The sequence below is a fragment of the Homarus americanus genome, unplaced genomic scaffold, assembly GCF_018991925.1.
Source record: "Homarus americanus isolate GMGI-L3 unplaced genomic scaffold, GMGI_Hamer_2.0 scaffold51476, whole genome shotgun sequence".
Taxonomy (NCBI): domain Eukaryota; kingdom Metazoa; phylum Arthropoda; class Malacostraca; order Decapoda; family Nephropidae; genus Homarus; species Homarus americanus.
The window spans coordinates 4,253,063-4,267,453 of NW_024736148.1; the positions used below are offsets into that span (position 1 = coordinate 4,253,063).

Consider the following 14,391-nt stretch of genomic DNA (forward strand, 5'->3'; position numbering starts at 1 on the left):
GATACACAATATCTGTGGGAGTAGAGAGGGAGAAAAAGGGTGTGTGGAGGCGATGAATGTTGTGCTTCCCTCACGGCAGGTACAGAGTCGCCAGATGCGCCTGCTGGGGTGTGTGGGCCTGGGTCAGGAGCAGGGGCTGCGTCAGCAGGAGCGGAGGAGAGTCCGTGACAGCAGCTGGGTCCACGACAGCAGCAGTGTGCAGGACAGTAGCATGGGGTACCTGAGGGAGAAAAGAGGGGCGTGTGGGTCCGCACTCAGGCGTATGGGCCGCGTCGGGAGCAGGGTTGCATCGGGAGCAGGGGTTGCATCAGGAGGAGTGGCAGGGGGTACTGCTGGGCCGGGGGCGGCGTCTGGAAATATCGCAGCATTTAATGGTGTATATGTCAAGTTGAAATTACTAGGGCTGTCTGGTGATTTATGCGGGATGGAGGAGGGAGGGTAAGGAAAAGGGAGGTGTGATGGTCAGGGTTCTGTGTATTTTCAACCAATATATTTTTACTATCATTCATGTATTTGAATTTCTTCCTTGTTATTTTTTCTTTTGTTATTTCTGCAGTAAATTATGCATTTATTAATTCTGATAATCTTTTGTTGCAGGTGTGAGAGCCAGCCACGGCAAGGTAAGACGGACCGACGTACGTCCTTACCTGCGCAGTGACGGATCGACCTTTGCGACATGAGACTGTGTGTGTCGTGTAGGACAGGTCTGTGAATACATTGTATTTATTTCCTGGTGATTCTATGTTTTGTTTTGTTTTTCCTTGGTTCTAGTTGTTTTTTCCCCGAAGTCTTGCTTATTTATTTCCTGGGGTCTTCTTGCTTATTTCGTGGAGTCTTCTTGCATATTTCGTGGGGTCTTCTTGCGTATTTCCTGCAGTTTCCTTGTTTATTTCCTGGAATCTGCTTGTTTATAACTGGAGTCTCCGTGAGATTGTCCTTACCTTTGCTTATATTTTCCTAAGAGATAACTATGATTATTTGCTTTACAACAACCATACGTGTCAAGGTTTTGTACACTCGAGGGAATATTTTCCCGCTTCATGGTTGTATTTTGCCGATTTTTAATTTATTTATTTCCTTACTCGTGGTCGTGAGTCCGGACTCGTGGTCGATTGTCGTGACTCGTGGTCGATTGTCATGACTCGTGGTCGTGAGTCCTGACTCGTGGTCGTGAGTCCTGACTCGTGGTCGAGTGAGTCAGATGGTCGAGTCCTGACATGGTCGTGAGTGGTCGTGAGTCCTGGCTCGTGGTCGTGAGTCCTGACTCGTGGTCGTGAGTCCTGACTCGTGGTCGTGTGGCCTAAGTCATGGTAGTTTGTCTTGACCGGTGGATTTATTGTCCTGGCGGGTGACTTTATTGTCTTGGCTGGTGGCTCTGTTGTCCTGACTGGCGGATTTATTGTCCTGACTGGCGGATTTATTGTCCTGGCTGGTGGCTCTGTTGTCCTGATTGGCGGATTTGTCCTAAAAAGCTGGTGGGTTTGTTGTCCTGACTGGTGGCTTTGTTGTCCTGACTGGTGGCTTTATCTTCTTGTCTGGTGGGTTTGTTGTCCTGACTGGCGGATTTGTCCTCTTGGCTGGTGGGTTTGTTGTCCTGACTGGAACTGGTGAGTTTGTTGTTTTGACTGGCGGGTTTGTCTTCTTGCCTGGTGGCTTTGTTTTCATTGGGACTGACGATGCTGACTGTCAATCAAAAAGAAACTGCTGACATTATAATCGAAGAAATACCTCTAACTTTCAACTATGACGGTTTGGTGGTATTCACTGAAAACGAACACTTCTGACACTGAATCAAAGGAGAAACCTGATGACAATTTACGAAAAAGAAAGCTAGGCTGCTGATATTCTAACCGACATGCTTATATGCTGTACAGTATATTTATTTTTTCATTTGAACATAGTAGAGAGTTTCTATAGTAAAGGTGACAAATTTATTTACATACAAAGAAAAATTAGATACTTTGGTCATATAATTAGGGATGAGGGGGTAATAACAGAAATATTAATGGATAAAGTTGAGGACCATGGAAAGTAGAGACCAGGATAGATGAAGTAAATGCTAAAACATATTTCAGTTATCCGAAACATCATTACATACACTGACAGTCCCTACGGTAGACAGACACCACTGACAGTCGACCAACAGACAGACCATCAACAGTCGACCAATAGGCAGCCAGACATTATTAACAAAAGACTGATATGCTTCCCTCCTCCACTGTAGTAGAGAAGCACAGTGCTCGATATTAATGATAATACTACGGAGTGGTTCAGTCGATAGTAACCCCTGAATATAACTAATATAACCTTTATTGTTCCTTGAATAATGGTTATATTAGCAAATCTCCAGGGCTACCAACGAGTGATACGCTTTCAGAAATAATTATGACTATGGTAAAAATAGGACTTTTTTTTTTTTACTTTGTATATATTCACGATTCTGTAAAGGAAGCTACTTAATGTTTCTTGATATAATTTTTTTATGGAATACTGTAGTGATTTGCTATTGACTGAATCTAAATTAGTAGTTTTTGCTGGGAAATATTTTATAAATTATATTTGAAAGATTACTTAGTTCACATTAAAGATGGTTTGTCCATAATTACTATCGAGCCCTGGGTTGTGTGTATTTGTTAGCATTTTTTTATGTATATTATCTATATATAATATATTCATGTATATATAATATATTCATCGTCGGCTCATCATTAGAGATACCACCACCACCGGCACCACCAAGGTACTGGTACCCTTAACGTTTAGTTCGTGGGTGGGCATCACACCGGGACTCTACGGAGATGCTCTAGCCCTGGTTGCTAGGAGGTCCATGGCCAGGGACCTCACGAAATGGCATCTCGGTGTGCTCTGCCGCCCTTCGTGGTTCCCCGTCAGTGTTAGGACACTGATGGCCAGTGAGGAACGGAACCACGTCGAGGTCGCCCCCTCCCTGATCAAAACCTGACGAACTGTCATCCCTATACGCTTTGGCAACGTGGGGACCTCAGTCAAGGGTATTAGCTGATGTGCTAGCTATCAGGGAGAGATTCTACTAGGACAACTCGTATATTTCCAACTCCCTTTCCTTTTCTCACAATTTCCTATTTTCTACCATTTTTCTACTTTTACCCCCTATTTCAACTTTTCCCTCGCCTTTTCTACCAAACTTCTTCCCCATTTTTTCTGCTAAACTTTTACCCCCCCCCCTTTTCTACTAAATTTCTACCCCTCCCTTTTTTCTGCTAACCTTTTACCCCCTTTTTTCTGCTAAATTAATACCACTCTTTTTCTTCTACACCTCCCTAACAACCCCCCTTTTTTCTAACTCCTCAACCCCCTTTTTCTACGCCCACAACCCGTTTTTTTTCTAAACCCTTTTTCTATCCCCAGCCCCCCCTCCTTTCTATACCCTCCTTTTTCTACACCCCTAACCCTTTTCTAACCCCAACCCCCTTTTTCTAACCCCAACCCCCTTTTCTACCCCTCAACCTTTTTTCTACCCGTCAACCCCCTTTTTCCTACCCCAACCCCTTTTTTCTACCCCAACCCGTTTCTACCCCCAACCGCCCTTTCTTCTACACCCCATTTTTTCTACCCATCCCTTTTTTCTCCCCCCAGCCCCCCTTTTTCTAACCTCAATCACCTTTTCTTGTACCCTTTTATTCTACCCATCTTATTGATTCTATTTATTCGTTTTTGTCTTTGTTATTTTCTTAAGATATACAGTACTGTATATAATAATACAGCGAAAAGAATTATATTTTTATTAATATGGTACTACAGATAGTTTCAATATTGAAGTGAGTGGTGTTGTGTGTTAATACTGCTACTTTAGGTCACCCTTGTATTATAGGTACCATCATAAGGGCGACCTAATCTGGATCATGCAAGGTTTACCAACCTGGTTGACATGTCTCACCTAGTAGGTCACCACCCAGCCTCTGGCCACCTCACATGGCCCTTGGTAGCCTCACAGTCCTAGCAGCCTCATCCAGCCCCTGGCAGCATCACCAAGCCCCCCCCCCCCTTTAGGAGCATCAATCAGCCTCCTCAGAGCATCACACATCCTCAAGTATTCACAACCAGCCCCTAGTGGCATCACACAGCCCCTTGGCGGCTTCACAAGATACACTGCCCCAGAAAATATATATTTTTTTAGCATGTACAACGTCTGCAAATAAAATTTACAATTACAAAAGTTGTCCACAAAAAAAACTCATTGGTTACAAGCAATTTGTAAAGATTTAATAATAATTGCTGAAAATTACAGCAAATTCTTAAACTAGCATTTTGTATTTCAGTGCTAGGCAGAGTAAAATATTGCAAGTTCAACAATGTTAGTTTGTACAATAGTTTCATCTTCATTTGCATAACAAAATATTTTATAATCTTCCTGGCACTGAAATACAAGATGCTAGTTTAAGAATTACTGGGATTTTCAAAAATTATTAAATCTTTACAACTTGCTTGTAACCAATGTTACAGGTCCTCTGTATTTTATCTTAAACCGAGCTAAAGTCACCCGAGGCATTTCCATTGATGGGCGACAGCAGTGACGTCACCACTAGTAGTCTACGTCATTGGTGGAATAGACCACAAGATCAACAACGCCAACACCAGCAGTCTACCCTATTGGAGGTACACAGCACTGACGTCACCACTAATAGTGTACAAGGGTGGAGTAGATCACAAGAGCAGTAACGTCATCACAAGTAGTCTAGCTCACTGGTGGGACTGAAGCCCTTCCCTTTACAATGGTAACTTAATTAAATTAGTCATAATTCTCACAAACAATTAAAGTGAAGAAAATCATCTCGACAGCCTAATGATAACGTCCACACAAAACATAAGTGTATTACAAAGGCTTAACCTTAGTAACCCTCAAGTCCGTATGGTCACTCCTATACAAGTCTTTTCCTCTCTCCCACAAAACACAGTACGTCCTTCCCTCACTCCTACACAACACTGCAATCCTTTCCCTCACTCCTACACATCACAGTGAGTCATTTCCTCACTCCTACACGACACTGTTTGCTCTTCCCTAAATCCTACGCAACATTGCATGTCCTTCTGTCACTTCAACACAACACCCCCATCCTTCCCTCAGTCCTACACAATACAGCAAGTCCTTCCCTCACTCCATATCACAGTGAGACCTTCCCTCACTCCTTCACATCAAAGTGAGACCTTCCCCTCACTCCTACACATCACAGTGAGTCTTTCCCTTACTCCTTCACATCACAGTAATCCCTTCCTTCACTCCTACACATCCCAGTGAGTCTTTCCTTCACATCACAATAATCCCTACCTTCACACCTCAATAGGTCTGTAAGTCCTTTCCTTACTGCTGAGTAGGTCAGCATGTCCTTCTGTCTATCTTACACATTACTGTAAGTCGATTCCTCACTCCTAGTAGGTCAGCAATTCCTTAATAGTTCAGTCAATCCCACACTTCTGCATATCACAGTAAGTCCTTCTGTCATTCCAACATATCTTAGGGTGTTCTGTAGGAATGCAGAAAGAATGCACTGACTCTTACAAAACACTACATGTTATTCCCTCACTCCTACACAGTACACTTAGTCTCTCTCACTCCTACAAATCACAGAGTCCTTCTCACACTCTTATAAATCACAACGAGTCCTTCTCACACTCCTGTAAATCACAGGGAGTCCTTCCTTCACTCCTACAAGTTACAGTGAGTCCTTCCCTTTCTCCTACACAACATTGTCTGTCCTTCCCTCACTCCTACACAACACTACATGTCGCTCCCTAATCCTACATAAACACCACATCCTTCCTTCAATCGTACACAACACACTTCCACCCAGCGTTCTAATCGCCCTCTTCCGTTGATGGGGGTTGTCGTGTCTACAACCAGACTTTTAACAAATTTGAATCACGAAGGACACCTCCCTGTCAAACACTGTAGTGTGGTGTACTTCGTGACTCAAATCTTTTAAAAGTCTGGTTGTAAACACGACTCCCCCCCCTTGATGAAAGAGGGCGATCAAAACTCCAGGCATTATTCTTACCCTCGCTCCTACACAACAATGTATGTCTTTCCCTCCTTCCTACACAATACCACATCCTTCCCTCACCCCCACAAATGGCAGCGAGTCCTTTCTACACTCCTACATAACACTGCATGTCCTTCCCTCACTCCTACACACAGCACTGCATGTCCTTCCTGCACTCCTACACAACACTAGAAGTCCTTCCCTCGTTCATCAACAGGTTAGCAAGTCTCAGTTAGGCCATTAAGTCTTTCTCATTCATTAATAGTTCAATAAGTCCTTCCCTCACTCCTGCAAGTCCTTCCTTCAGTCCTACACAATATTGCTTGTCTTTTCCTCACTTCTACAGTATTCCTAAAGTAGTCAGTAGATACTTTCAATACAATGTTGTAATCTGTTTTAGTATTTATGTGGACATAACTAACCAACTCTTATTTCTACACGATACATCTTCCATGTCAGGTAGACTGACTTATTTATGGTATATTCATCTTTTTCTGTACTCTTGATCGTTTCTCTCGTCTATGTTGGTGCTTTGTCATCTGGACACTACTGTAAGTTCTGGTTCTCATCCTCCCCGGAGAGCTATATTTTGTTTCTACCTGTAAAATGAATAGTTTATTAGCCAAAAATATTATTGTTTTTTTGTATATATTACAGAGAGGCGAAAATTAAAATCACTCTTTCTTCATACACTTTCATAAAATATTCACACTACCTGGTGGACTACAGGTAGATGTGTTTTGGTATAATACTTCATCACCCACAATAAGTCATGGTTTACTTCTGTCATCTCAAAGTAAACATCACTCACCAGCAACACGTCTTCTCCCGAAAATCACTGCCATGCTATCCACTCCTTCACACACACACACACACACCACTGTTTGCTCCTTCCCTCTCACTTATAGTGCATCCTCCACTCCACACTTTCATCTCCTCCCTCCTACCACACTTTATCCGCCTCCACTTCCCATTCTCTCAATTTGACTATTCCACCTAGCCATCTATCCAATACTTCACTGCCAATTTCATCACTCATTATATATACTGACACCTTCACTCATTTACCATCATTTACCTGCTGTTTCCCATGATTTGTAGGACACTGCGAGTGAACAGATATTTTCCTGCTGTTTTAGATGCTGATCTCTAATGCTATTTCCTTACTTAGAAATATTAGTGAAAAACCAACGCTTTTAGTAAAATACGGCTTGAAAGGTTCTTGATATACTGTACACATCACACTCCTCCCTCCCGTACACCGCAAAGACACTGCCATACACCATAAAACACCCCGAACTGCATAATTTATAAACTTATTTATCCAACTGTAAACCTGTATGAGAATTTAACTGAATAACTATTATTATTATCACACACATTACATTTTTACCATGCCACAAATATTGACCTTCAACAATGACCTTGACCTCTTGATAAACTCATTTCCTTCTCTATACTTCGTCTAAATGTACCAACATTCACTCAAGGCTCCAAGTTAGGTCAGTGACATAATTGCTGGGGTCACGTCAGATACAAATATTTTACACAACTGACCTTAAACTTTGGTCAATTTGTACTCGACATACTGCACAGAGGTGATAGGAACACCGACGTTTCACTGTAACATCTTATTTGATTGTAAACTTTTATAAAAATTATTGACCAACAGTCAAAACCTTTACTTCTCCTCTACAATATGATAACATAAAACTAACATTTACTGTAAAGTACTTTCATTTATCTCTAGGAAAATTATTTTGTGAAATTCTAATATAGCTACGGCTTAAATAGTTTTAAAAGTCCAATACAGTACTGTACATGAATTCTGAAACATGGTAGAAACAGAGTGGAGAGCCAATTTTCTTTTCTTTATACAACATAGTCCATGGTTTAAATAACACTAACAACCGTCAAGATTTGTGTAAAGTTCATCTGGCGTTGTAAAATTCTGACTCCTGTGACGCCCTATTTCATTAAAAAAATTATATTTAAAAAGAACATATCATAGAATTATATTTAAAACTACTGTATTCATAAAAGATTACAAAAACTACCCTATATTTCCAAGAAGAAACCAGCCTCCTTGATAGACTAAAAAATTCCATTCTCTGGAACGAAGGACAGGCAGTAGCAACTATCCCCTCCCTGATTCCCGAGAGATGCCACCAACCATAGGTACCCCAGACTCAAAAACATATCAATAGCCAAGAGGACCAGGGAGTTATCGCACACTGGATAGGGCTCATACACAATATGCCCACCTCACCAGACACACTTATACACATACATACACAAAATGTCCACCTCACAATACACACTCATACACAGCCATACATAATTGCTTACCTCACCATACATTCACACGCTACCAAACATATTCATAAAACGCCATAAACACGACGTACACTCATACACCGACAGACTGTATACTCATTAGCCTCCATACACTGACATACACATCACTATACACATTATACACACTGATACACCGACATACATACCATATAGACTATAGTGATTCATTACTATACACACACACATATACAGGCATACACATCACTATAGTGACCACACATTCAAACACTGACATACACGTTACTATACATTCATATCCCGACTTACACATCACTATAATGGAAGCCCCTCGAAATCGAGGATGGCCGGCCCTAGGGCCTCCTAGGCGTAAATTTGTTAAGGTATAGAAGCTGTCGCCAACACAACAACCACACCCTAAGTTAACGAGCTGCATGACCAGTGTCACGGAATAGTCAGAGAAGACTGGACAGCTCACCAACTGCACTGGCTAACCATTACCCCGGAATACGATCCGCAAATCGATTAACACCCAGGTTCCCAATTACTGCTGGGTAGAGGCAAATGGCGTAAAGAAACTTGCTCATAGTTTCACCCTGCCCGAGGATCGAACTCGGGTCTGCTCGCTTGCAAGGCCAGGGTGCAGACCTATTACACCACATCACTATACACTGCCATACACAACACTACACACAAACATACAGTATACCGACGTAAACATCACTAAATACACAACTTCCATATACACACTACACACACTCATACACTATGGCGTGTCATAAAGCTACCTCAAAACATAAACACGAAGGCCACTTGAGATGTCTTGTAAACACCAAAACCAAACACCTTTAATGTGTGTGTGTGTGTGTGTGTGTGTACCATAGAGAGAAATTCAGAAGAAAGTCCACCAGCCAACGATACAGACGAGATTCATTATATGTGACTGCACTGCGCATGCGTGAGGAGAGTTACGGACCCAACTAGCGGGTCGTAGTGCGCCTGTGTGGGCTGGAGAACCCTGCAACCTGACTCAGACTGATCTAGAGCGTCACCTAGCACTGACCTTACTTTGAACCAGCTGTGTTGTTGTGTCACCGAGTGTATTTTACCTACCCAGGTCTTAGTAACCAAGGGACTATAAAATAACTGGTGTATTCTTAGAGCTTTTGGACGATTTGCTCGAAGAAGTGGCCGTGTGGTTAGCCCACTGGTACCACAACTGTACCTGCTGTATCCACAACATGATTACCACAGTAAGTGTACCGTTAATTGTTTTATAAAATTATACCATAAATGGGTATTTAACTTTATATTTTGGGTTAGTGAAGGTAGTGGTGTGCTGTGCGTTGCCTCCTTACAGTACACGGTGTTGTATCTCCAGTGGGCCGCCATACGTTCATTATACGAACCCCGTTCATTATCCTCGCGCTGCGATTTTGATGAATAAAAATTATCTGCAGACTTTAGTTGTTATTTTGGTTTGTAAGCATTTGTTCACTCTATTACTTCAGCTGAGAATTTTTTTTTCATAACCTGTGAGTCTACTGATAACGCCACACATACACTGTACAGTATCACTTGTTTTGGCTTTCGTAAAGTTGACCGTACAGTATAGTTGTGATGGAGTGTTGACAAGAGTCGTCTTTTAGATACACGTTTTATAGTTTCCTTTGACAACTGTTGACTACATTTTAAATAAATGCAAACTTAAGAGAAAAAAAACCTCCCAAAGAATAGTTTTAATTTAAATATAATTATGTTTGGCAACACAGGAGCCATTACTGAGGCTACTGTGAGTTACCACTAGTTTTGTCCTCCCGAACTTTATACACCACGTGACATTAACAAATGACGTCACGATCATCTTCCCAACATGGACAGCTGTTAAAAAAATTACATACAAAATCTCTTAAAATTCGGAAAAAATATTTTTTTTGTACATAAGCAAAAACTTTTATGACAATTTTTCCTTGTAATATAAAGAGTTATTTGTTGCAGATGTTGGTAGTTGCGGTTACAGTGGCTAGTGTGGTCATGTATGGTATAGCTGAACTACTACCACATTCCTTCACTGGCCACGATGACTACCCCTGGCTACCACCCTACCTCTCACAACCGTCCTATCCAGCCCAACCACCATACCCACCACAACCCTCCTACCCCTCACAACCCTCCTACCCCTCACATCCATCCTACCCCTCACATCCATCCTACCCCTCACATCCATCCTACCCCTCACATCCATCCTACCCCTCACAAACAACCTACCCCTTACAACCATCCTACCCCTCACAACCATACTACCCCTCACAACCATCCTACCCCTCACAAACAACCTACCCCTCACAACCATCCTACCCCTCACAACCATCCTACCCCTCACAAGCAACCTACCCCTCACAACCATCCTACCCCTCACAAGCATCCTACCCCTCACAACCATTCTATCCTTCACAACCTTCTTATCCTTGGGAGCCATACTACGACTGGCAAACATACGATTACTATCCTTGGCAACCATATTATCCTTGGCAACCAACCTACCCTAGCCAGCCGCCCTCTCCACCCCCGCAGACCAATACGCCGCCTCAGGGCCCACCAGTATGGCCCACAGGCAGAGCGGCTATCACCAGATCCCCGTCTATAGCCGAGTGGCCTACTGGCAGGGCTACCAAATCACCTTCTGTCCAAGTCTGGCCCACTGAGAAGAGAACCAGCACGTCCCCACTGACTACCACTACAACTACTACCACTACTACCAGACCTGTGTGGCCCACTGAGAAGAGGACCAAAAGACCTCTCTGGCCCACAGGACCATCGCACACCGTCACAACTCCACCGGTCCCAGTATGGCCCACTGGACCATCGCGGACTGTCACACATCCACCAACCCACCCCTGGCCAACTGATGCTTCCCAGATTGCTCCAAGCACTCCTCCTACCCCAAGGTGGCCCACTACATACAGCCCTGAGTGGCCAACCAGTAGATCACAGCCAACGACCCTTGCTCCTTTATGGCCAACCAATAAATCACAGCTAACGACCCCTGTTGGACCTGTATGGCCAACCTACAAACCACCCAGCATCGTCACCACCACGCCCACAAGGCCCACCGCCACCACCAGTGATCCAAACAAAAGGTAAGAAGCCCAAGTCTACTGAGAGAGAGTTTTTGTAAGGAAGTAAATTTCACATTTAAAATCGAAGACTTAACTTTTTGAGTACAACTATTTGACCCATTAATTACTTGACTTACCCCTTGAGTATGAAGACTTGTCCCAGTATAATGATTTTCTCCTTGATTATGATGACTTGTCCGTGAGTATGGCGACTTGCCCCTTGAGTATGATGACTACGATGACGTGTCCCTGAGTATGATGACTTGCCCCTTGAGTATGATGACTTGCCCCGAGAATGATGACTTGCCCACTGAGTATGATGACTTAAACCCTTCACTGTACACAGAGAAGCCCTAAGGCCCCACCATTTAGACTTACTATTACCAATAGCCCTTGGATGTAGCCCTCCTGGTTATATTAGTCCCTGAATGTAGCCCTACTAGTCCAAATAGCATTTTGATGTAATCCTACTAGTCCTGAATATATCCTTCTAGCTCTTTGATGCAGCTTTGTTCTGATAGCCCTTGTGTGTAGCCCCAGTAGTTTGTCTCGGTAGTACTAGACTACAGGCAGTGTTCTATCTCCCTCAGGTGCAAGAAACTCTGTCTGGATGAGACTGGTAAACGTCGGTGTTGTGATAGAGGTGAGTTATTATATCTACATACACACAGTACAAACATACACATACTGTACAAACATACACATACTGCACTTATTTACACATACAGTACATATTTACGCATACAGTATGTACATACACATACAGGACGTACATACGCATACGGTACATACTTACACATACATTAGGTACACATACACATATACTTTCATACAACCAGATGTAAATATACAGTACATACATAGTATATATTTAACTTTATAACCTACGAGCGAAGATTACATACCATTATTAATTATAACTCTTACTAATGTTCACTACCGTTATTAATATTAGTAATAAAATTATCATTAGCACACATGTCATTATACAGTAGATGTATATAGTAATGCTATTGTCCTCATCATCAGAGGTGGGCGAGTGTCCAGACCGACCCATCACGTGTAGCGCCTCGAATTACTCTCCCCAGGTAACTCACTCCCTCCTTCTCTACCTCTGAATACTCCCTGTACATGCTTACATATACTGTATATTTGTATTAGTGATTCATGGGGGCTGGGCTAGGTTTAAATTCAGTGCCTAAAGCTATCACAGCATCATTTGTTTTCCAATTTCATAAAAAAAAATTCCAGTTCATTAAATGTAAATGATCCAAGATAACTAAATCAAGTTAATAATAATGCCATTTATATTACTACTGCTGCTACTACTACTACAGTAATAATAATAATAATAATATTATTTTTCTTCTGGTTCAGCCACGTTGCTTCATTGACAGTCAGTGTGGAGCCCAAGAGAGGTGTTGTTTAGATCCCTGTACTGAGAAGTTCATCTGTGTCCGACTGTAACCAAGTCCAGACACTCCTCACCAAGTTCAAGGTCTACTACAAGTAGTCTAAAAACCCCTTACCAAGTCCAGGGTCTACTACAACAAGTCCAGAAACCCCTTACCAAGTCCAAGGTCTGCTACACCAAGTCCAGACCAATCTGTAAACATCATATACCTGTAACGTGTTGCTATTATTATTATTTTCAATATTATTGATTTTATTATTACTTATTATCACTATTATTAACACTACCATCTTCCTTATTTTGCATTGCTTTATAAGACCTAACTTTTAATTATTTCAGTTGATTACTGTTATAATTACCAATAAAAACACAAAGAATGATTTTAACATGAGTTTAATAAAATATTATGTTGAGATCCCGTGGAGTCGTCTCACTGATTCAACATTGTTAGACTGTACAAGTGTGGAAAGAAAACAAGAGTTGAATCCATCAGGTGAAAACTAACAGATAAACAGAAGGTGAAACACATACACAGGCCGATGTGGCGAGGGAGACTAGGACACAGGCTAGGATAGATAGCAATTAATAAATAAATATAAATCAGATGTGCTGACAGGTGTGTCGCTACCTGTGTATGATGATTATTGTTCGTATTAAGTATTATTAGTATACAGTATCATTATTATTAACATTACTATTATATTGCTGCTGTACTGTATTAACATTATGATCCACTAAAGAGTTCACCATTACATTCAATAAACCTCCTAACAACCTCCATTATCAGCCTAATACTCCCGTTAACACCACCACAAGCTGTAAATCTTAACTATATAAGGACAATAAACATCGATAAAGGAAACTTGTATCTTTCACTGCCCTGGTTGTGTCAGCCTGGGTCATGGACTACACCAAGATCAACAACCAAATTCTCATATATTCATAATTTTTCTCCTAACTGATAGAACTTCAAGCTTTGGCTCCCACAGCTCCCTTATAAGCTCAGTGGCTTGGTATGACATCCTGGCCAGCACCATCATAGGAGTAAGCTTATACAGTCCGACTCAGTGTAGCTGAATGTAGAAGTTAACTCTAAAACGCACTAACGTTCTAAAAAATGGATTTGAGCCTCTTTGAGAGAGAAAGGGCTTAGAAAATGCGAGTTGGTCTGTCAAGCACCGAGAAGCCCTTCAGTGATACACTGAAGAATATAGAAAAAAAAATTGGTCTTAGAATCTATCATTGTATCTCTTGGGGACAGATTCACAACACTGGGTCTGGTGAAAGTTAAACTTCAACAAATTACTGTACAGGAAATGTCAACTGAGTCCCCAAAAACTCTGTGAAGACCATAAACACTCAGAGCTCTGGTGGTGAACCAGATATTGATGGAAAAATGACTAACAAAAGAAATTTAAAATTTGTCTAATATGCCATCACAGAACATGACACCATTGAAAATAAAGTACTGTACTCTTGTTCATTCATGATAAACAGCTGAAACAACTGTGTCCAAACCTCTTGG

At 41.8% G+C, this 14,391-nt stretch overlaps 1 protein-coding gene across 2 annotated transcripts; it reads left to right on the forward strand.

The window, feature by feature from the left end:
* Positions 1-8,927: 8,927 nt before the first annotated feature.
* On the forward strand, positions 8,928-13,728 carry LOC121872070 (adhesive plaque matrix protein-like). 2 transcript variants are annotated; one of them, XR_006090017.1, is made up of 6 exons: positions 8,928-9,586; positions 10,332-11,473; positions 12,043-12,095; positions 12,482-12,540; positions 12,830-12,991; positions 13,033-13,728. XR_006090017.1 is itself a non-coding variant. In XM_042374757.1 (5 exons), the coding sequence occupies exons 1-5, from the start codon at positions 9,575-9,577 to the stop codon at positions 12,917-12,919; spliced, it is 1,356 nt and encodes a 451-aa protein (XP_042230691.1). In that variant the 5' UTR covers positions 8,929-9,574; the 3' UTR covers positions 12,920-13,728. The 2 variants fall into 2 exon arrangements, 1 of the variants encoding a protein (XP_042230691.1); XM_042374757.1 differs by having other exon boundaries at positions 8,929-9,586; positions 12,830-13,728.
* Positions 13,729-14,391: the final 663 nt, after the last annotated feature.